The 23,182-nt window shown below is 43.4% G+C and overlaps 1 protein-coding gene across 2 annotated transcripts; it reads right to left on the bottom strand.

The window, feature by feature from the left end:
* Positions 1-8,280: 8,280 nt before the first annotated feature.
* ASB11 (ankyrin repeat and SOCS box containing 11) lies at positions 8,281-21,733 on the bottom strand. 2 transcript variants are annotated; one of them, XM_056328955.1, is made up of 7 exons: positions 21,541-21,733; positions 18,431-18,510; positions 15,308-15,415; positions 13,044-13,194; positions 12,705-12,839; positions 11,594-11,785; positions 8,281-8,594 (listed from the first exon to the last, which is right to left on the bottom strand). In XM_056328955.1, exons 1-7 carry the CDS (start codon positions 21,716-21,718, stop codon positions 8,470-8,472), a joined length of 969 nt encoding a protein of 322 aa, XP_056184930.1. In that variant the 5' UTR covers positions 21,719-21,733; the 3' UTR covers positions 8,281-8,469. The 2 variants fall into 2 exon arrangements, with proteins under 2 accessions (XP_056184930.1, XP_056184931.1); XM_056328956.1 differs by having other exon boundaries at positions 15,308-15,364; positions 21,541-21,718.
* Between the last annotated feature and the right edge of the window lie 1,449 nt (positions 21,734-23,182).

Genomic DNA, 23,182 nt, shown 5'->3' with positions numbered 1-23,182 from the left:
TGGGAACTTCACCAGATTGCCACAACTTCTCAAATATGATAGATTGTGACTTAGCCACTTCATCTGCCAGTTCTCTCAGGACCCACAGATGCATCTCATCAGATCCCATGGACCTGCGCACCTTTGGTTCCTTAGATGGTCTTGAACTTAATCTTATCCTACAGTGGGCGGTTCTTCATTCTCCCAATCACTGCCTTTGGCTCCTGCGACTGGGGCAGTGTGGCTGGAGCACTTGCTGGTGAAAACTGAAGCAGTAAAGTCATTGAGTAGCTCATCTTTTTCCATGTCCCTGGTAACAAAGTCTCCCATTTTCTTCTGGAGAGGGCCCACATTTTCCCTAGTCTACCTTTTACCACCAACACATCTATAGAAACTTTTCTTTTTGCCCTTGACATACCTGGCACAGATTTAACACTATCAGGGCTTTAGCTTTCCTAACCTGATCCCTGGATCATTGGACAATTTCTCTATATTCCTCCCAGGCTACCTGTTCTTGCTTCAACCTTCTGTAGTCTTCCTTTTTGTGTTTGTGTTTGTCCAGGACCTTCTTGTCCATCCATGCAGGCCTCGTGGCATTTTTGCCTGTCTTCCTCTTTGCTGGGATGTATCACTCCTGAGCTTGGAGGAGATGATCCATAAATACTAACCAGCTTTCTTAGGCCTCTCTTCCCTCCAGGGATTTGTACCATGGTACTCTACCAGCCAGATCCCTGAAGAGGCTAAAGTCTCCTATTTTGAAGTCCAGGGTAGTAAGCTTGCTGTACACCCTCCTCACTACCCTAAGGATCTCGAACTCCACCATTTCATCATCACTGCAGCCAAGGCTTCCCTCAAGCTTCACATTCCCCACCAGCCCCTCCTTGTTGGTGAGAACAAGGTCCAGCGTGGCACCTCTCCTCATTGGATCCTCTGTCACTTGGAGAAGGAAGTTATCATCAATGCATTCCAGGAACCTCCTGGATTGCTTATGCCTTGCTGTGTTGTCCCTCCAACAGATATCAGGGTGGCCAAAGTCCCCCTTGAGGACCAGAGCTTGTGAATATGAGGCTGCTCCTGTCTGTCTACAAAGGTCCTCATCTGCTCAGTCTTTTGGGTGTGGTGTGTGTGTGTGGAGTGTAGCCTGTAACATACCTCCACTGTAATGTCACCTGTCCTTGCCGTCCCTTTAATCCCAACACATAAATTCTCAGTTGGCTCCTCATCCATCCCCAGGTGGAGCTCCATGCGCTCCAGCTGGTCATTGACATAGAGTGTGATACCCCATACTCATCTCCCCTGCCTGTCCTTCCTCCAGAGCCTGTATCCTTCCATTCCAACATTCCCATCATAGGAACTATCCCACCACATCTCTGTGATGCCAATAAGATCATAGCCCTACAGGTGTGCGCATCTGTCTATCTCCTCTTGTTTATTCCCCATGCTATCTGCGTTTACACAGAGGTATTTAAGCTGGACCCCTGATGAAGATCACTTACTGGCTGGAGTGCCTGGGATTCCTTTGTGCTGCTCCTCCAGTGCTCTCCTGCTGACCTGTGATCCTTCTCCAGGCTCTGGGCATCTATTGCTGGCATTGGCATCCAGCTGCTAGGATTGGGATGGACTGAGGTTCCCCTTCCCTGGAAACTTTAATTTACAGCCTTCTTCACCAGCTTGGCAAACCTATGGCTGAAGGTGCTTTTCCTCTTCTCTGACAGATGGACCTATCAGTAGACCAGGTTTCTCAAAGTGAGTCTCATGGTCTAAGTAGCCAAACACCTGGCTGTGCCACCCATCCTGTAACCACCTGTGGATTCACTGCATTTGACTGGCCCTTTCAAACCCCTTCGCTTGGACTGAAGGATTGATGAAAAAGCTACCTGTGCTCCATCACCCCTTACCACTGTCTCCAGGGCTCTGTAATCCTTGATACTCCTCCAACTGCTGCTGGCTGTACTGCTGGTGCCTACCAATTCACCTAACAAACACCAAAAAGCCCAGCACATAGTCAATATAGCATTTTTTGTCCTTACTGACCTTATTTTTCACCTTATTTTCTACAAGACTGGGTTACCAGAATCACAGGCACTAACTCAGCAGGCTTTGGCCAGACAACACCCTCCAGCACAGTGCACAGTCTCGCTGGCAGTGGTGGTGGCAGCAGCTCCTGGTGCTGGGCAAGAACAGACGTACGCAAAGGAGACAACAACCCTCATCCCACCCCCTCCCTGGAGCTGGGGCACTAACAGCAGTGGAGCAGCCCCCAGGGAGGCCAGCTGGGTGGGGAAGCTTGCCTGACCTCCACATTTTGTAAAACATGCTGTAGCCCAAAGCACAGTCTTGGTGAATGCACTTATGGTGTGAGGCCCTATGGCTTGCTTACAGAGATCAGATGAAATAGCCTCAGCCTTCAAGCCTGAAAAGCTATTAAAGGGTGGAATATTTATTTTCTGTCATCAGATTTTTTCCACTGAATCTCTGTCCGGGGGAAAGGCCAAAACTAGAACGTCCTGTGTATTAGTCCATCACGTTGTTTAAAGAAAATACAGGTTTAAACCCAAACTCTCCCTTCCCCACAAAGACTGGTTAGGGAGTCTCATTTTTTCCCCTGTTTGTAGTCACCACAGTTTGGTACATCCTGTAGCTAAAAGCATTACATGCCTCATTACCATAAACACAAAAGCCACTTTATTTTTTCACAAAGCTGGAACATAATTGTATTCCTCAGACCTCAGTTTTGCACTTGAATAAAAGTGATCCAAGTTAGCTTGTGATTCTCGTAACCCAAACTTGTAGAAGATAATACCACAGACTAGGTGCTTAACAAAAAAAAAAATGCTATATTGATGGGGTTTGGCATTTAGAGTATTTTTGTTCTAATTGCTGTGAATTACAGTTCTGGATATATAAGTTCAATTAACTGAAAAATAAGTTCAAAATCTTTCATCCATGTGAAACTTCATCCATTACTAGTAAGTATATGTATTAGTTGCAGTGCTGACTAATGTGTTGCTTTGGCTGACTTGTTAAACAAAATGCTAGAATGGCATGCTTTGCTGATTCATCTCTCTTCCCCCTTCCAGATGCTGTTCTCAACTGAACATGCAAATTATGCTTTTTCCCACAATTTCTGATATGTTTTATTGAAGATTTTTCAATTCCAAACCTGACGTTGTTTTCCATTTGCTTGCAGTGTGCATCATGGATTTCTACAAATAGTATAAAATTTAAGGATAAAGGAGTTTTCAAGGAATAGAAATCAAATTAGAAGAACTGAGTGGAATAATCTGTATTTGACATTAACATATTGTACATCTCTCATAGAACATTAAAAAAATCACAGTGAGGAGCAAATGGCGTGTGGAAAAAGTTAATTTCTGAAAAAAATACACAAAGGCATCATGAACTGTCGGCTCAGCATATAGGTCAGCCAGATTTTTCAATTAAGTCGCTGAATGTGCTTCGTTTTCCTTATTATCAGATTTGCCTTAATGCCCTGCTGGGACACACCACCAGTGTTTTTCGATCCAACAAGGACTGGAGGGTTGTTTCACACCAGTAGCAGAGTTGCACTGCAGGAGGCAGAGGTCGGGTTTGGGACAGAAAAGTGCTGGTCGTGCCCTGCACCTCCTGCCCTGCAGAGCAGACAGCGAGTGGAGGCCAGAGAGTGGCATGGAGGTGACATTGACCCCTTCGCAAAGGGCAGCACAGCACTGATTTCTAGCATGGGAGGCAAAAAAGTCTAAACACCGTGAGGTGGATGTTGACCAGGCTCGAGCTCCCTGGGGGCAGACAGGCGGGAGGAGATCAGCCCCCGGTCCCACTGTCCAGAGTGGCACAGGCATGTCCCATCACAAGGAGAGGGGCACACAGGTGGGTGGGTGGACAGTCTCCCTCAGAGCCTGCAGCCTGCCTGGGAGGGTGGGATGTCAGCACCTCGAGGCAGATGTGGGGAATTTCATCTCCTACAGTACGACCACAAGTTTCAGCAGCTTAGCATTTTCCCTCCTTTTTAATTTTACTCTGTGAACTGAATATTCAGCCGAACAGACAGCAAATCAGACTAGCACAACTGCTGTGAAAAGCTGAGTCCTAGAGAGGATGGGGCATTGTTAGATGCCAAAAGCAGAGGAGACAGAGGTCACCTTGGACCCAACAGGCTGATCAGGAGATCAAAAGAGGTCTTTTAGGGGTCAAACTAGAATGTAACTTTTCTTTTCCTACTTACCATGAAACCCTTTCAAAATGTGTTGATTTAGTTATACTGTATCTATATATATACTGTTGTATGTCCCTGAGGAGGTGGCCCATTAGCCAGACCGCTTGCAGATAAGACTCTGGGCAAAAGTGCTTTCAAGCTACAAGGAAACCTGCGGAGCCAGGTTTGGGGCCAGGTTGCTGAGACAGAAACAAGAGAGGAGCAAGAAGAGCATGGCCACAACTGTCTTTATAAATTAGTGCAGACTATGAACAACAGCGGTGTGTCTCCTGCTGTGATCACAGAGAAAACCAGTTACACGTAGCTAGCCAGCCAGCAAATAGAGGTGCCGTGCCTGGAGATGGCCCAGACAGCACCTGGCACAGCAAAATTACTTGCTCCAGCTCTGCATGAACACAGTGGCCAGTACAGCCCCACTCCCACCAGGATGCACCAGCTGAGGAGTCTGTGAGCAGGACATGTGCCATGAGGGTGACAGCTGACTAATGCTCTCCCTGGGCCTAGAGATGGTTGGGATGTGCAGGTTTGGAGAGGGGGCCCCACAGCAGCCTGGTGAGCAAGGGAAACAGCACATCCAGCAAGGAAACAGGCTGACCCTCACTAAGATGCCTACTGTTGAAGAGTTAGATTTCTCAAGGAGGAGACAAAGTCATTTTCTTAGTGACAGAGAAGAAATGCGTGAATCTAGTAGAAAGCTGAGCAGGAAAGACAGGCTTATGAAGATGATCTTAGTCGTGTGAGAAAAGATAGAGTGGGAAGGAAAAAATAGGATCACAAAGATGTTTGGAGACATGGGATGGGAATGCATCTACTCGTAGAAAGAACGCAGACTGCTTATTTTATAGACAAAAAGAGGGCTCATACAAAGCCCATTTAATTTTGTTTTGCTTTGGATCACAAGCAATGATAGACAGACACTGAGTAATGAATGATGGCCTGAAACCAACATCTGATTAGCCTGAGATCTGACTAGTTTTCAGTGACATGATTAGCCAACATCTGATTAGCCTGAGGTCCTCGTCACTGGCATTTCTTAGTCCACACTGGATGTCTCATAATAGATTGATAATAAAACTGAAAAGTGGCCCAACAGACTAAGAATGATAAAAGGAAGTCTTTTGTGCTTATATTGCACATCAGAACCTACTTAAGCTGCTCCTGCAAAAAACACTCAGCAGCAGGCACTTCATGGCCAGCGAGTACCCATAGCCCAAGCTCATGTTTTATGCTGCAAGTCAGCGTGTGTACTCAGAATCAGTAAGTGTAAGTCAGTGTCTGTACTCAGAATCAGTAAGTGTCTGTGGTTCAGAAAAACTTTTCCAATAGCCAGCGTATAGTGTAATCATTCCTGTTGAGATATGCAGCACTTTTCGCTGAAACAGGTAGTACTGGCAGTTGTTGGGGGTAAAGTCATAGTGATGTGGTATAGCAGCGGATCTTGCAGCACAGAAAAATGTCTGTGTGCCCAGGAAAAACGTATTTTACCCAAATACCTGGTTTCTGACAGAGAAGACACAACCTGTTTTGAAGGAAAGAGACCTTGTGAGATTAGTTAGCTCTTTCTCCTGCCTGGGGAAAAACAGCTGTATCCACACCTGACAGACATTTTTCAGACTTATTCTGAAAAGCCACCAAGACTCAGTAGTCTCCTAGAAAACAGTTACAGTCTTTTCCTACCCTCACTGAGATGGCATATTTGCAAAAAAACGACACACCTCCTCCAGCTATTTCCTCAGAAGTGTTTCCATGCATTGTTATAACACAAAGCACAGTCAATGAGAATTAAATGGGTAACAATCTCTCAATATAAGAGCAAGAAAGTCTAGGTAAAGTTTCTAATGAAATTTCTTAACATCAGGACTTCTGAGTATCTCTTCTGATTTATTCAGGCTGTGTTCCCTCCAGACTGTCTGATACACAGAATTTCAGGAAGAATGATATCTCCAGTAGGAAGGAAGGGTGAGGTGATTTTTTGATGGGATAAATGTATCTGAGAGGCTGAACAGACTTTGCATTCCCTTAATGGAGATACATTTTTTCAATTTAAAATCCTATGCAAGTGAAATACCGCTTTCATTGATGATCACAGAAGGAAATCAATTCAGTATTACACATTCTGAAATAGATCCCATAAATTGCGTTAGCTCCTTGATTGCAATGCAAATCTGACAACCCACAGAGCTGAGGCTCTGTTTCTCTGTTTGAATAGCAGATGGCATTCTGACTGCCACCTTATAAACGGAGCGGGTGAGCTGGCAGTAAAGACAAGGCTGAGAGAGATCTGCTGACATCAGATTAATATAGACATTTCTTTCTTGATAGTACTTGATTTGCAGAGGCTTTTGAGAATTTAGAGTTCAAATCTCTGAGATTCATGATATACTGTACTATACAAGGTCATTCATGTCACTGAAAACTTTATGGGCAATAGCTCTTGCCGCCAGATAGCATTCAATATGTGCAAACACAGGCTGAAACCTACATTCATTTTTGGCTGTAATATTGCAGGTCCAGTCTCCTGAACTGCCAGGAGCACAATTTATCTTACTTGTGCTGAATTAATCACAAGAAAGTATGGGAAACGTTAGACGTCTGTCTCAGAGTGGGAAACTGTCATGGTGAAATTAAGGGATTAGCATCAAAACAGAGAGGCTGATGCTGTTGGAGCAGGGACAGGAGCTCAAAGGCTGCTGGAAGCCAGTCCTGTACTGAGGCTCCAGCAGGCCACGTACCCCTGACTTAAGATGTATGGGCAGTGAAAATCGGTACCAGCATGTATCACTCATAATGAAACCACTGCATCTCATAGCCCAAAAATGTGTCATCAGCTCTTGGATCTGTGAAGTTGAGCTAAGTGAAGACACTCTTCTTGTAACTCTACTTCCCACTTTGCTACAACTAATGAAACACCATTGCCTGTCTTACGGCAGAAACTTACTAAAACTCAGGTCTGAAGAAACACTTCTCTCCTCAGAACAACCTCCACAGGAAAAAAAACCAAACCTTTAAAGAGCCACACAGACATTGCACCAGTCACTGATACCACATTTCTCAGCTCAAAGAGATGCACATTTTTACCTTGGCTGTGTCCAAGCTACTAACCCTGATGATATTTAACCTAATACCACAATGGGCAAAGTCATAACACTCTAAAAGTCCCTTTTCCCAGGAAGGTAATTAAAGCCTCTAGAGTAGGGGATGAAGGAGCAGACAAACCTGCAAACTTCTCCTCCTCGTGAGCAATATCCAGCAAGGAGAATATTTGGGTGACACACAGTCATCCTTAGGGCCCTGCTTCTCTCCTGCTCTACAGGTCAAGGACTTATCTTGAGAAATGTCAAAGCATGCAAAGCCCAAAAGAGCAGCAAATTTCATTCCTTTGCTATTCTTTAAACCTTGCAAAGGACAGACATGGAAAGCTGACGTACTGTGCCTGTGGAAACATTTGCAGTTCTGACCTGGAATTAAGCTAAGAAAAATTATTCACATAATGAACACAGCCAGATCTCAGGTCACACAGCTTAGGAGGGATATTTTTCTTATTTTTATGGGTTTTTTAGAAGAGATGGAGGGGTTAAAATTTTCACACATTTTTGTGGGCTTACTCCAAACCCCCACACCTGCTTTGGTAACATCACCTGCACTTCAGAGGACAAGATATGTTAGGGGCAGATGGGCTCAGGGCAAGGGGACGTACAGTGGCTGCACAGCCAGAGCCTGCTGGAAGTTACTATGACACCACCAGACTAAGGGGATGGCAGGATGCGAAGTCAAAGCTGACAAAAGATGTGCAATGTATTATATACAGCTGATGTTGGGCACTGAAGGCTTTTATTCTCACACTAGTGGAGGAATAGCAGCCACTACCTTGATTTTGACAGTAAGATTGCATAGACAAGAGGAAGAAGCCACACAGATAGTACATGAATAAATATAACACTAAATGCAGGGGAAATCTCTGCGTGTGTCTGTGGGTGGGTGGATGTGTGTGTGTACATCTACAAACACATGTCAAGTGTTCATGTACTACAACTTCTCTGGCTAGCATTAAGTGGATGTGACAATAGACTGTGAGGGAACTGTATCCATAATATCATTCACTGTCTGTGAAAAGCTGTTTTCATTTTGCACTGTCACATAGCAACTAATGTTTGGTACCCAGATTAGACAGTAAATGATGACTTTGGGTTGTTTTTTTTTTCTTTGATATAATAATTTTGGAATAAACCACCATTTGTTCCTCTTTCTTTTCCAGTGTAAAGACAGTCACAAACTTATCGATAAAGGAGAAAGTTCTCGAGTGGCTCAGGCAGGTGCAGCTTTTGGATTGCATATAGGCACGACCGACCCAGATGCTTTCTGATACACAACCGGCACAGCTGGGCAAGGCTGGCAGGACCTGGGAAAAGAAAAAGGCAAGAACAAGCAACCCCAACCCCCCCACACCGGTATAAGTCAGAAAGCAACAAACACCAGAAAGATTTGCAAATCAGATCAAACATTACACAGTGACTTGCTGAAGTCAGGAAGAGCTAAATACACTACTGTTCATATTTAATTTATGTTGTCAAAGTTGGTTCAGTGATTTGAAAAATATAAGCACTAAAAACCTTTTTATGCACACATGGCTAGTTTTTTCTCCATCTTTTCTTGAGCAAATTCTTAAAATACCATGCACTGCAGTCTGCACTGGTGAGAGAGCTCCAGGATGCATGTAGCCCTTGCTCTGAATATAAGAAAATTCACAGTGGTGTTGTGAGGATAAAGACAAGAAGGATTACAGGGAGCTGCAGAAGTGCTCAGTGTAGAACAGCCATAATTGGGTGGACATGCAAATACAGTTACAGCTGTTCATAGGTACAGAACATGCTTCCTCCAACCACTGCTGTCTCAGGGGGTACCTGCACAAGTAGTAACTGCAGCTTAGCCTTTTTACATGACCACGCTGTCTCTGAATATCTATTTATGTCAGTCAATCAGTGCTCCTCAAAATAATTTCTTAATGTGTCATCCAATTTTAATTAAGTCTGACTAAAAGGAAAACATCTCAAAGATAGAAAGTCTCCAAAAGTTTTGCGGGAAAAGGTACACAAAAATAAAAATACATAAACTTCAAAATAAAAAAAAAATCTAAAAAAAAAAAAAAAAGAAAATATGAGAGGCCTTTTTGCCCTTCCTTGCCTTGGGAGTAAGGTTGCTGCATGTGAAAACTCTTGTTAAATGGCAGAGCCCACTGGTAAGAAAGCTGTCAGAGGTCTCATTGGGACAGCAGTGAGGCCAGCTTGGGTAGTGGCTTACATGGCACTGCACACAGCGGTGCTGCCCTGGTGGCTTCCCTGCGGGGTGACCAGGCAGGTGCCACCAGTCCACCCCACCATGGGTCAGGTGAGGGGCACATCACGCACAAACCCACTGGAAATGAGGCTCCGTAGCTTCTGCAGCTGCACGCCTGCACGTGCAAATGCAACTTGCTAGCTGATGTGTCCCTTTGCCTCCTTTGCTCTTGCTGGAGCTGTTCCAGGTTGAATCTGTACGCCTGCCCGGAGTAGCCCTGGTTTTGAGCCCTGTCTCATCCCTGCCCCTCCAGTTCCTGGCCAAACAGTAGCAATCACAGAAGTGTTTGGCAAGCAATGGGTAGAGGTGTGTGCTTAAAAGCCTGTCGTTGTATCTTCCAGATAAGCTTCTTTACCTGTGCTTTTATTACAGGAAAATGTAGGAGCTTAAACAGGCTGATAATGCCCTCTCTGTGAAAAAATAATAGAAAATTATGGGATATATAGAAAAAAGGACTTGTACTACTGTCACTGGAAGTGAAGAAAGAAGCTACCATCTCCCAAAGCAGTTAGGAAAACAGAAATAATTTATGTTTTACATCACTCAATATTTAGGAAGAGGAGCAAGTAAAGGGAGCTATCTAAGAAACCACAGCAGAAAAGTCAGGGGGTAGAAAGAAAACTCTTCAACCTGGGTAGCTTATTTCAAACAGAAGGACCTCAGAAAATACATAAGTAGGGGAAAAGAGCAGTTGCAGGTGTTAGATACAGTGAAGTATCTGGAAGCGGAACTGAGAAAGCTTCTTTTCTGAAAAGTGAAGAGCCAGCAGGAGCCGAAGTGCCCCTATAGTCCCTCTGACTGTAAGGGAGGAGAGGGTGACAAGCTGAAAGTGGAAATCAAAAAGAAAGTTCAGGAAAAGAAAATTAGAAAAATATCAGAATATTAATACACAATCTCTCATCCACACAGGACAACTGCAAGCACTGCCTTTGCTCACGCAGCCTGCCGTTGCTGAGCCCTGAACATCTCAGATACAGGGACAGAAGTCACAAGAGGTGAGAAGCATTCAAGCAACAGTCCTCCCAGAAGATTTTAGACATGACAAATTAAAGCTCTGCATGAAAAGCCATGGAGAAAGGGAGTAGGAAAAAGGATATTAAACCACTGTTTCATTTCCTCTATAAAACCCACCTGTGTGCAGAGGGCTGGCACAAAGCCTATGTGCAACATTGACAATATTAATTTGCCATCCAAGAGCTATTTCACAGTTGGAAGCAAGCTCTCCGTGTGCATCGTGCTTTGCTCCTTGGTGGGGAGCGAGCAGGCTGCCTGCATGGGGGAGCATCATTCACCCTCCCAGTGGGGCATAGACTAACAGGGTAGCAGTGAGCTGGGAAATACAGAGGCTGAAGGAGATGTGGGGCTTAATTCAGCATGTCCAAATATCAGGAATATTGCTATTGGATGCTTCGAGTTCTGGTTGTATGTAGTGCAGGTGAAAACGGCCCAAGAGGATCTTAGGTTCTTTTCACAGGTTTCTTCCAATAAACGGGAAACATAATTAATTGTGGGAAGGCTGAAAGTAAACAGCAAAGGGCAGTACTGGTTTCTGCTGGGGTTGCAACCCCATGATCCACAAGGACGAACTGTATGCCATGATGCTCAATAGCCACCTGGCAAACAGCTCTGCTTTCTCCCAGTGACTGAGGTCACACACACTCGTGTTGCTTTTTCTGCAGGAAGCAGGGGACATTGAGCCACAGTGCTAGGTTGAAGCCAAGACAGTGGCACTAAAATATTGTCTGTAAATAAACTCTCATGGCAGTTTTTAGTCCTTAGAGTCCTGGTAGGTAAATATATATGATTTTCCTTCAGTAGACAGGAAAAGAAAGCACACAAAAACTGGCCAATTTACCCACTAAACACCTGACACTTGGTGGCAGGTCTAGCAATGGAACACAAGTCTCTTACTCCTTTCTGTGTCATGTGCTGCGGGTTTGAAATTGGTAAAGAAGATAAGAGAACTTCTATAGACATTACTTATAAAAGCAGTTAGGAAAAATGGACTTGGGTAAAGGAAATAAATACTGTTCTACTTAAAAAAAGAATAAAGGAAACCATTACCTTCCCGAAGCAGAAGAGCTTGCTCCACTTTGCTGTTGGGGATGGCAAGATCCAGGGCACATTTGAGTTCAGCATTTCTACATTTCAGGTTAGCACCATAGTCTGTCAGCAAGTTGACTACCTCCACGCTGGATTTCCTTGCTGCCGCATGGAGGGGGGTGTCTAGTCGCTTCCCCATGTTAACGTTGGCTCCTTGAGTAACAAGAGTGCCTGGTTAAATCTGGGAAGCAGCAGGAACTGTCCAAACCCGCATCACATGGGCTGGTTTCCACCAGTAACCTCAATCAATGAAGGGGATGGATGGCAACAGGCCTCCTCCGCTTCTCTCAATAGCATCTGTGCAAAACTCAGCAGATCAAATACCTGCTGTGTAAAAGTCCTCTGAGCCATCAAATCCTGTCTGCTATGGATAGAACTGAACAGCTTGACCCAATAGATGTTCAAAGCCTACCATATGCTCTGTAAATTTGTTAATAACATAGTATCCAACATAGATTATGTTCATTAAATTACTGGGGTAAAAAAACACCTTTAGGTGTCTCATCGTGTAATAACTCTGGGAGCACAGCAAGCTTGCTCTAGGCTCGCCAGGCTCAGCAGGGCCGCACTTTGAGCGGGTGTAAATCAGCTAATGTACACTGACAGCAAAAATTTATGCTAGCTCATAGGCTGTGCCTGGACCTGCAATGATTATTCTTGCAAGCAGCTTTACTGCTGTTTTCATCATCCCATGAAAGCAGGTGAAGTTAATGCTAAATGCTTAACATGGCAGTTTATCATAATCAAGAGTTGATTTTGGTCACTAGTATTAGCCAGGGTTGTCTGTGCTTCCTCTTACCATTCTAGAAAACTAAATATATTTTATTTTTACATTCAGACAGTCTCAGGAAGGTCTCTGTAATTAGGGCTTTTTTCACTGAGGATATCATAAATCCTTCATGAATGCAAGTGAAATTTTTAATAGTCCCAAACAAGTCTCTCAGACTTGGGTTGCTCAAACACCTCTTGTGAAAATAACCCATGATGTTTGCAGTAGAGAGGCAGCTCAGAGAGACAGGCAGGGCTGGCTAACACCACCACAGCTCTCCCCCAGCCCCCTTTCCAGGTGTACCTAGCTCCAAAAGCTTCTTGACGCAGTCTGTCCTCTGGTACATGCAAGCCACATAGAGCGGGGTCCCGTGCTGCGGGTCTTCTTGGTCAATGTCAACCTCATGGGCCAGAAGGATCTCCATGCACTCCCTGTGACCTGTGGAGAGCAGACCCATCACTGGCGCGCTGCAGAGCAGAATACACTCAGATACACCCAATGAGGCACAACAGCTGGGAATCAGCCAAGCCTATTTATCCCTACTGGTATGGACAAGGGTTTTTTTGAAAAATATCTTAACATTAATAAAAGATGTATTCCCCACTTAGGTATTGTTAGCTTTGCTCACAGCCTGAATGTTACCTCTCTTGACCACTTCATGAATGGGTGAAGCAAGGTTGTTCCTGAGCTGCGGCTTGGCTCCGAATTCGAGCAGCATGTTGACACAGGCCACACTGCCACTGCAGCAGGCATTAAACAGAGGAGTGATCCCATCGATGGTGACTGCGTTGACCTGGAACAGCAAGACACACTCAGGATAATCTGATTTTAAAAGAACATCCTTACAGCATGCCTCATATGCACACCAGAAATGCACCAGGAAAAGATGCTCGCCTTGTTTAATTGCAGAATTGATTTTGTTAACAACTTTCAGAGTCATATGTTGTGGCACAACATATATAACATTCTCCTTTGAGGTCTGCCCTTTTTCCTGGATAGCTAGTACCATAAGGCAGTGACAGTGCCTGCTATGAATGCTCCTTCTAAAGTTGCTCAGAAAATGCAGAACTTGATATATTTTAATGTGGAGAACTTGAGTATCTTCATGATCATGCACCAATGCAAAGCCAGAATATACTCAGTTGAAAATGGCTTTGCTTTTTAAATGAAAACATTTACTTCATGTTAAATACTTTCACCTGAAAATACATTTCCAGCAAAAGAAATTTTCACAGAAACATAATCTTAATCCCAAACAGAAAAGGAGCTTGAAAGAGTCTGTGTTCATACGCATGTGAGTGTATGTGTGTGTGTAAGAGAGAAGGAATTTCCTTCCTCCACCACCAATGTAAAGACCTGGCAAGAGCCACCATCTGTCATTCTCCACTGGGACAGCACAGTCCCTGGCTTGTGTAGTGCACAGCTCCGGAGCTGCTGTTTAACTGCGTAGCAAGCCCTCAGAGGCAACTTATGCACCAAATCTGCATGTCTTTAATTCTGTGGCACATTGGAGAAGAACAATGGATTATGCAAACAAATGGCAATTCATGTGATTTCCAAACCAGGGAGAAGAGGAAAGAGGTGGGAGAGGAAGGGATGGAGAAGTCCTGGGCCACCAGGGAGGTCAGAGGACTTTGCTACCAGTGCTAGCACAGAAGTTGCATCGTAAAGGGGTCAGAGCACCAGGGTAGAAATACCTTAGACCACACAATTAACTAGCAAGATACATTGCCTTTAAAGTGGAGAAAGGCAGTGATGTTTAAGAACCTGTTGGTTTATTCTGGGTAACTTAGCAGTGCACCATCTGCAGTTGATACCTTCCTAGATGCCATTTGTCTTTGTTCATTTGAACTACTGACTTGTTTACAGTGCTGAATGATTTAACTCCTTTTCCCACAAGGTGCCTTTCCCACAATTACAAGCCAGTCTTTGCCATTTTCAGCAGGCTGCAACCATGCAGCAGCCAGTGCGAGGCCATGCTCCCCCACGTGAAGCTGCACTTGCAGATCAGGCAGGTACCCTGGTGGAGGCAGCCCCTGCTCCTTGGTGCCTCCTCTGCTTGCTCATCTTCATGGAAAACCATTGAGGAACAGAGCTGGCTGGAAAATAATCATGATGGGGCCAGGAGGTGGGCAAGTTGTCATGGTATGGAGAGATACCAGGTACCACAGCATGGGGGTGTGGAGGTAGTTCAAAGATGATTCTCTGAGTTATAAAAAGGCAATGCCATTAATATACCAAAATCAAGTAAAACTGAGCTGAAAAGGGGTTTTCTGTCACCTTTCTAAGGAATTGAAATGTAGCATACAGTTTAGGAAGTTAACAAATGCATTTTCTTCTGCAGAGGATACCTTGATTGCCTCTTGTGGTGTTACTCAGTTTCTTGCTATATAATTTGTACTTGATAATCCAGCTGAATTAAATATATTCTTGTATATTTCATCCATTTCTGTATCTCCATCGTTAAGATGTATTCTACCTAAGGTCTGACTGGGGAAAATATTCTTTTATTAGCAGATGAAATGTTTCATTGCTTCAAGCACATCTACTTATGTGAGACTACCAATTATCCCACAGAAAACTAGAGGCAATCCCCATGATTGTTATGAGGGGAAAAAAAAGGGTAAGTTATTTTCTTCAAGGTTATTTTCACCTAGCATCTCTCATTCCTTTTCCGTCAATCATGACTACATTTCACATACAGAGGGGAAAAAACCCAGAATAACAGGGTGACCCAAGCAGCTACCAGGGAAAGCAAATCCATCACCCACAGAAAAAAACCCAAAACTCTCTTATTTTTCCTGTTTCTGCCTGAGATGCTCCTGTCCGTCTGCATCCTGGCCCTGCAGTGCAAGCAGCTATCCGACATCCGTGCTGATGCAGGGAGCATCCGTGCTGGGACTCACCTGAGCACCGTTCTCCAGCAGCACCTTCGCGCAGGCGACGTGGCCACCCAGACAGGCCTCGTGGAGAGCCGACACACGGTCTGTTGTCACCAGGTTCACATCGAAACCCTGCAAGGCAGGGCGGGGGGCATGAGGGGAGAGACCTGCCCAAACCACATGGCTCCCCCGGGACCAGCACAGGTGCAAAGGGTGGTCAGACTGTGGTGGGGGAGAGCCACGTTGCTCGGTGTGTGTCCAGGGAAGGTGCACGGGTTGGATTAATGCTGTTCAGTGCTTTGATGCTCATCCCCAAAGACGGCAGCTGGGGTTAAAGAGGAAGCAAGAACAAGCTATGCCTTCTATTTGTAGTTATTTACAACATACAGTTAATTGCAGAAAAGACATTGCATTTCTTTAACTTACAAGGGTGGCATTACCTTCCCTGTTCCATCCAGCACCAGGAGCTACAGCTGGTGGGATTCACCTCCCTGAACAAGGATGCGTCAGGAATCTGCAGCTCAACTGGAGCCCTCAGCTCCTTCACTGGGGAGAAAGAGGATCCCCTAGGATATGGTTCGTCCCACGCTAAACCAGCTGTTTCTAATGAGTCAGGTGAATTGCGTCCTAAAAATAATTCCACTGACTATATGGAGTGCCCAGTGTGTTTCACTCAGAGGTAGTAAGTACCTGGTAAACTCATAAGACAGATGAGAAAAACCCCATCCACAAATCAGTTCTTTTTATTTGACCAGCCAGAAAATGTTTTACACTGGAATACAGAACTGTGGTTTACAAATTTACAGGTCTTTCCCTAAATAACAGTTCTTACATCTATTCCTGTGCAAACAGAAACCAGACATATTCACAAAGGAGAAGGCAATTGCCATATTTGTTTTGCCCAGGATGCATCTAAATCGTCTAGTAATTAAGATTTTACAACTGGGTGTAAGAACAGGCCTGGAAGCAGCTCCAGTTTCTGCTTGATGTCTTGTATTTCATAATAGTCGGTCTCTACCTGATGTGCTATAGACCAGGCTGCTCACCAGATGTCAGCAATGCACTGTCTGGTACACAGCAGCAGATGCAATGGGCACAAATAAGCACCTGTGAGCAACGGAACTGAAAAAGTCACCAGTCCTGATGCAATAAGCATTAAAAGCAGCGACTGGAATCACTTTAGTCTAGACATTCTATGATAGAAAAACAATCGTTTTTGAGATATGTGAAAGCTGCCACTAAAAATTTCCTGCACATCACTGCCAGGGCAATAGATAAAACCTTGAAAAAATGTTGAGATTATGCCATTTTCTAATTGCATCAATGTTTCATACCTAATGATCAGCATATTCCTTCAAAAGTAATGTCTTCTAGGGACTCCTGATAAGGAGATCTATTCTCAATCATTATTCATATGTGTGTGTGTATATATATATGATTTTTATTTAACAAATTAAATTCAGTCATTGCAAGTAAATGAGTACTGATATCTTGGAAAACACAGCAATCCTTTCCATTATTAAATGGAGGATGATTCATAGATCTTACTATTGCTGTTTGTCAAACATCACTCATGTTAAACCTTGTTTTCAATGTATGTGAAAAATGAAACTCTTCTTTTGGTGTTAGTGAATTCTTGAGGTCTTTTAAAACTCCAGTGCTCCATTGCCCCCTCATGTCCAGGCATCCCTTGGGGAGCAGAAGCCTCACTGGTTTCTTGAAAGCTATGGTCCTACGGCAGAGACCTCCAAGTGTCTCACATACACTCTAAAGTACAGCTCCCCATTTAATTTTAGGCTAGTAGTGTAAGTATATTAGAAGCAATGAGTAATGATTACGCTAGTCCGTGAACAGCTTCATCCCTACATTTATCAAGTTGTGGTGAATAAGCTCCGGTTCAGTCTCTACAGACATTGCTGCCTTGATCCCTTTTCATCAGCAAGGACCCTCATCCTTCACTCTCAAAATTACATGTCTTCAGAAGAGGAAAGAGTGGATTAACTAAATTATGTATAACCACAACACCAGGTGCTTCTCCAGCATATAACCACAACCAGTGTATAGCCAGGGCGTCTAGCGTACAACCACAACACCAGGTGCCCCACTAATAAGATGGTGTAAGGTCAGCATAAATGGAGGTAGAGGGGGTCAGAAAAACAACAAAGCTCTGAATGAATAAGCCTTCTTCTTTATTATCCCTAACCTCTACCACTTCCTTTTCCATAAAAGTCATTTGATATCAGGGAAGGAAAGAGGGATCAGGAAATGGGAGGGGGAATACAGGCTGTAAACAGTAACCTCTTTTAGCTGCAGCCGTGTCACAATAGATGTCTGGAGTGGAGGCTTTCACAGGGGTAGCTCCACTCCTTGAGGGCATTGTCCATTTGAGCTGTGGCCTCACTAGTAAAAATTATGTACCTTGAATAACATAAGTTTGATGGCTAAGTTACAGAGTTTACACTCCATGAGTTAATTTCCCTGCAGTTGTCTTGATTGAGGTGGGGTGAGGGGGGGGGGGGGGGCAGTTGCTCATTCATGCCACATGAGGACATTGAGTTTAAGTGAAGGTGGTGAGGAAGATGGTTGGCAAAGCAAGAAGAACCATAACTTGTCCCTTTGCAGCTGCCCACTTTCACATCCAGCATCTTGTCCTTCCTAATGTACTCTTCCCTCCTCTCTGTCTTTCACCTGAACTCTTGGTTTCATTTGGAGCAGAGGGTTTCAGGCTGACGGCTCTCCCTTGAGGAAGACCATGCTGGCTGTTTTATAAAGCAAGATGTATTTTTACAGCTTTCTACCATTATTTTTTTTAAAATAGCTGATATACATATAGTCCCTATTCTCAAGCCCAGTTTGCACGGTTTTTCTTTGAGAAAGAGCCTAAGGATCATTGTTTATGATGCAGCGAGCTACAAGCTGTAACATCTTTGTCCTGGGCTTGCCCCCGGCATCCTGACTAAGCAAACTAATGCGTGCCCAAAGGCATGCATGCAGATATATTATTTACACAATTGTATTGGATATATTATTTACACAACTGTATTCCTTGAGCCCTGCTGCAGTCTTTTATCAGCTCACAAACTCACAGATGCAATTCAATAGAAAACATGCCGCTTCCCAACCTTTTCTGTGCTTGTGGGCTTTTACCTGTGCAATCAAGGTTTTCAAAGACAAGAGGCGTCCTTGGAAGGCAGCTTCGTGAAGAGGGGATCGGTCTGCCCAGCCGCCTGAAACAGCAAATGCAAGGGAGTTAATTCAGGTAAAAAGCAACAGCAGATCCTGGAAGGGCAGGGAAAAAAACAGCTGTGTGTAAATGTAGATCAGGACTGGAATCAGAGTGGGGTCAGTGGCAAAACTAGTTGACAAACTGATTTCAGCAGAGCAGCTGAGGGCCCAGCACTCCTGAGGAAGCTGGCTGCTCATTAAGGGTCCTCAACACAAGCTTCTTGGCAGAACTTTTAGAAATAGCTAAAAAAATGCTTCAGCAAAGACCACGAGTTTAGTGCTGCTGGGACTCATGCAGGCCTTCAGAGCCCTGGAGTTCTCCTATTCACAACCACATCAGCCTCCGTCTTTCCTAGCGAGCCTTTGTCACAAATCATATTCTAGCTTCTCCTGCACTTCATTAAGAGACTCGTAGCAGGGAGACACGGGAATGACTTGTCCATCAAATGAATACTGGCGTGTCCTTGGCAGTTTTATTTCCTCAACTGACAATTTCATAAATAATACCCTCCAGCTCAGACTACCACATAATAGGTTCCATCCTCCTTCTCACTGGAAGGTTTCAGAAAAGACATGGTAAAATAAATTCTGCCTGAGGCTTTACTTTTCTTCCTTAATCATTTTGAGTTGTTGAACTGTTCAGATTTCTTCATGTGGGCTAGCTTGCCCTTTTTCATATCTTAATCTATTATGTGCCCAGAAAAAAATTCCTTAGCCTAGCTACTACCTACAGGCATAGTCAGTCAACCCAGGTTAAATCCCTGCCACTCAAGTAGAGCACAAATTTACTCGTTCTATATTAAAATTTATAACCATACTACAACCCAGTGTGTAGTTAGAATTTCTTCAAAGGCCAGCTGCATCTACAGTGCCAGGACAGAAGCAATCCCAGTATTTGCATTCATGCTCTGCTGTACAGCAATCCCATGAGCATTGTATCTGAAACCCTTGTCCTGTTTAATTTTTTCAGCTACGCCACACACCAGAGAGAATGGAAAAGGTGATTTATCTCAATTTGAGGTGTTACCCGAGGCAGGGAGAAATCAATGAGAGGCACAGATACAACCCTGGGGACTTGAGGCCAAGGACACAGCAGGGGTTTCAGCCTTGGCCAAGGGAGTCTCCTTTTGTTACCCGAGAACCAAGATGCACTTCTGCTCATGGGGTTACAGCTTTAACTATAGTTATTACTTTTGTTTCCATTTATTGAAGGAGCTGTTCCTGGGCTCCTAAGGCAGGAAGCTGGCATGGAAAGACCAGCCAGCACAATACATGACCAGGCTCCTGAGGACCAAGTAGGATGCACCAGGCAAAACAATGGAAACAGGAACCAAGTAGGGACTGAGAAACATTTTCCTGAAAACATCCAAAAAGCCCACATCCCTCATCATGCTGGTGACTGAAATAGGAAAGCTTAGTTCAGAAAGTCAGAAGATATCACAAGTGACAAAACCCAGGGTCCTTATACAGCAGGAAGATTCAGAAGTAACTCAGAAAACAGAGCTACAGTGCCTTATTTAACCTTTTAGGCACATAGTATAGCATGTGCAAGCACATGTCACATGCATCTACAATGCATGTGTATGCACACACATGCCACACCATCCAAACACATGCTGCTGCATACTTGCATGCTAATCACAGCAACCTACCTCCCTGAAACGTGTGGCAAATATATTTCCCATACGGGGCACATCTTCCCTTCACAGTTGTGAGTGACATGTCTGAAAACTGTGTCTTTTTAAATGTCTACAGATAGATTAAGCAGCCCTGCTGCTGCTGCTGCAGTGCCACTTCACTGCAAAGAGAAAAGGCTGTGAAGCTCCGCCTGTGATCCAAAATAGTGCCCCAGCAACAGCATCACATGATCTTAGGTTTTGTAAGATTATCCTTAATAGCTTTTTGCAAATGGCAACTTGCAGATAAAAATATGTCGTGGTCTGCTAAACTTCAAGGCACTTCAGTAAGACCCTGGATGGAGGAAAAACTGCTGTTTACCATGTGTCTGACTACAATTGCATGAAGGCAATTGGAAAAAATTGACAGTAATAATGATTGGAATTATATTATGGAGATTAACAAATAAATTAATAACCCAAACATGCCTGTATATAAAGGCTTTGTAAAATAATGCTTTGCTTCAGTATTTCTCTTGGCCAGATCTTAATCTCTCTGCTTTGGGTGGCCATGTCTCACAATCCATGTTCTGCTCACGTTCATGTGCCTGGTCATGGCAGCAGTATTCATCATGAAGCAAGTGCCCAACAAATGAGTCACGGGAAAATCTGTGATATCACAACGCTGATAAGATTATTCAAGTAGGAAAACAGGTCCTCGTTGGTAGTACATTTAAAACACTGTTTCATTTTAATTAGTGGAATTACCAGGCATGCGAACACATGTCTACTCATTACTATGGCAGTGATGTGAAGGAGTAAAATCACTTGGAAACATCCCCCCCCTGCCCCCCCCCCCCCCCAAAAAAAGTGACCTACTAAATAGCATACTAAACACAATTTATTCCTGTGCCATGTATTTTTCCCAAATAATTTTAGCTGTATTCATTTTTATAATCTGATTTAACAAAACAGGGGTTCCTGGCTTGGATTCATAAAGTCATTAGTTATATCCTCCTAGTATCTTCTTTCAGAAAATCAATATGCTAAACCTTTTCTCTAAATATTCTCTGGCAGTAAAGCTAGCTATTTAGCAAAAACATCTGTAACCCCCGTTAAAGAATGCCTTGCTTCTGAGAACAATCTTTTTATTTACTGTAGTGCCTTGAGCAAATGTTGTCCTCATTCTAGCTGGGTAATTTTTGGGAGTCTCATATTTTGCACACCTAAATCATGCCAAGACATACTGATACTGCAAAGACCCCAGAAATGGAAGGCACTTGGTTAAAACATTCACCCATGCATTTAGCAACAGATACCTCATTTCACAGCAACTCAATGATCTAAATCTTCAAGTTACAAAAATGTAGCAAATACACATTTAAATGTTAAAGAGTGTCCATATTTTTACTTTACCTGGGACTATTCCATAGATCTCTTCTGCTATCCTGGCAGCCTCTTTTCTGTTGCCTTTAACAATATAGAAATGGGTCAGCAAAGCCAAGGAAATCTTAATTAGAAGCTTGAAGCAAAACAAAGCAAAAATGGCAAAATAAATGTTAGTGAAAGCATGGAGTATGGAACTGCCCTCCATTTTGATTTGCTCTTTGAATAGTTTCTCAGGTCGGCTAAGTTGCACCGGGCTATTCTTGGTATGATATGTCATCTATTTTAAACCCTCCAGAACCTGCTGTTCCTCAGTTACCAAAAATACATTCTGGTTTTATTTGGTATGGGCTATTTGATACTAAAAAACAATACCAAGGATAAGACAGTTTGAACATCCCCTCCCATAGCAGGGAACAAACAGAAAATGCTTTCCAAAGCCACATGAATTAGAATAAATTTTCAGATGCATGCTCTCCGTACCACCTGAAAGCCTATACATTCACATTGTATTTATTCTTTGATGTAGCAGTTCCATTTACAAGGTCTGCATAGGTTAAGTTGCAGAAATTGTTTGGGGATACTGCAAAAAGAACACTTTTCTGTCTTTCCCATCTTGGTGACAGGCCTTGCTGGTACTCAGACACAGAACAAAGGCAAGCATATCAAAGCAAAGAATTATCATGAAAGAATCTGAAAAAACCCCACATATTTTCAAAGCCAGGGCTAAGAAGTCAAAGTTATTCTAGGAGGGGAAAAAATACATTGAAATTGCGTAATCAGAAACACATGATAACATGCTGGTATTTTCCATCACTCAGGAATAAAGAACAGTGTCCATTAATATCGCTTGCATACAGCATCTTACTGTTTCGAAAGGAAATATTTTTACATTATCCATCTTTGATTCAAAGGTGTAATATTTGAAACTGAAAATGCACACATTCTTTAACTAACCTTTTTTCTTTCTGAAGGCACATGGCTTCCATAGAGAACAGAATATTTATTCTGCATGCAATAAATTGAATCTGTATAGAATATCCCATCTACTTTTCATGTAAACTTTTCTGGATTCCTATTTTCCTACATGCACAGCAGAAGGGAGATTTATTTATTTATTTGAATCCCCTCCTTGCCCAGGTTCTCTTACCCTTCAATTTACACATCTGTCAAAGGAAAGAGCAGAATAACTTTCCTCTCAGATCCCAAGGGGATGGTGGATATGCTGAAGGAAATGTTACAGCAAATTATTTCCCTGGATATTTAAATGTAATCTGTTTTGTTTTGTAGCAATACAGCTGGCTTGGTATCTTGCTGTCTTCAGCACTCTGCCATCCCAGGTGCACTAGAATGCTATATAAAATATGTGCAGGCAGACTGAAAAAACCACCTCAAGCTATTTTTTCATTTTTCAAGTCAACCAATTTTTCTAAAATTCTGAATTAAACCAAGATATTACATTTTTACCAATAACTTAACAACTTACAGAAGCAGTATGTGTACCTTTCCTTCCACAGTAATATAATATACCTGTAGAAACTATAACACCTATGAATCCAAAAGAGGAAAATTGCCTATTTTTAGTCACTTTAATATTGTTTGCCACAGGACAAGACAGCTGAAGACTGGCAAAAGATGTTAACTAAGGAGAGGAAAACAGTTAAGCTTGCTC

This window comes from Falco biarmicus, chromosome 2 (genome assembly GCF_023638135.1).
Source record: "Falco biarmicus isolate bFalBia1 chromosome 2, bFalBia1.pri, whole genome shotgun sequence".
In the NCBI taxonomy this organism is placed as follows: Eukaryota; Metazoa; Chordata; class Aves; order Falconiformes; family Falconidae; genus Falco; species Falco biarmicus.
The sequence above is the reverse complement of the archived record's forward strand: the minus strand, read 5'-3'. Positions and strand labels throughout refer to the sequence as shown.

What these genes read in the sequence shown, in the direction of transcription:
- ASB11 (XM_056328955.1), bottom strand. Translation starts at nt 21,718, where the DNA reads ATGGAGGGCAGTTCCATACTCCATGCTTTCACTAACATTTATTTTGCC. An exon ending in TGCTGGAGAACGGTGCTCAG is followed by an intron (nt 13,195 to 15,307) that starts GTGAGTCCCAGC and finishes TTGCTGTTCCAG; the next exon opens with GTCAACGCAGTCACCATCGA. An exon ending in AGCTCTTCTGCTTCGGGAAG is followed by an intron (nt 8,595 to 11,593) that starts GTAATGGTTTCC and finishes TTCTTTTCCCAG; the next exon opens with GTCCTGCCAGCCTTGCCCAG.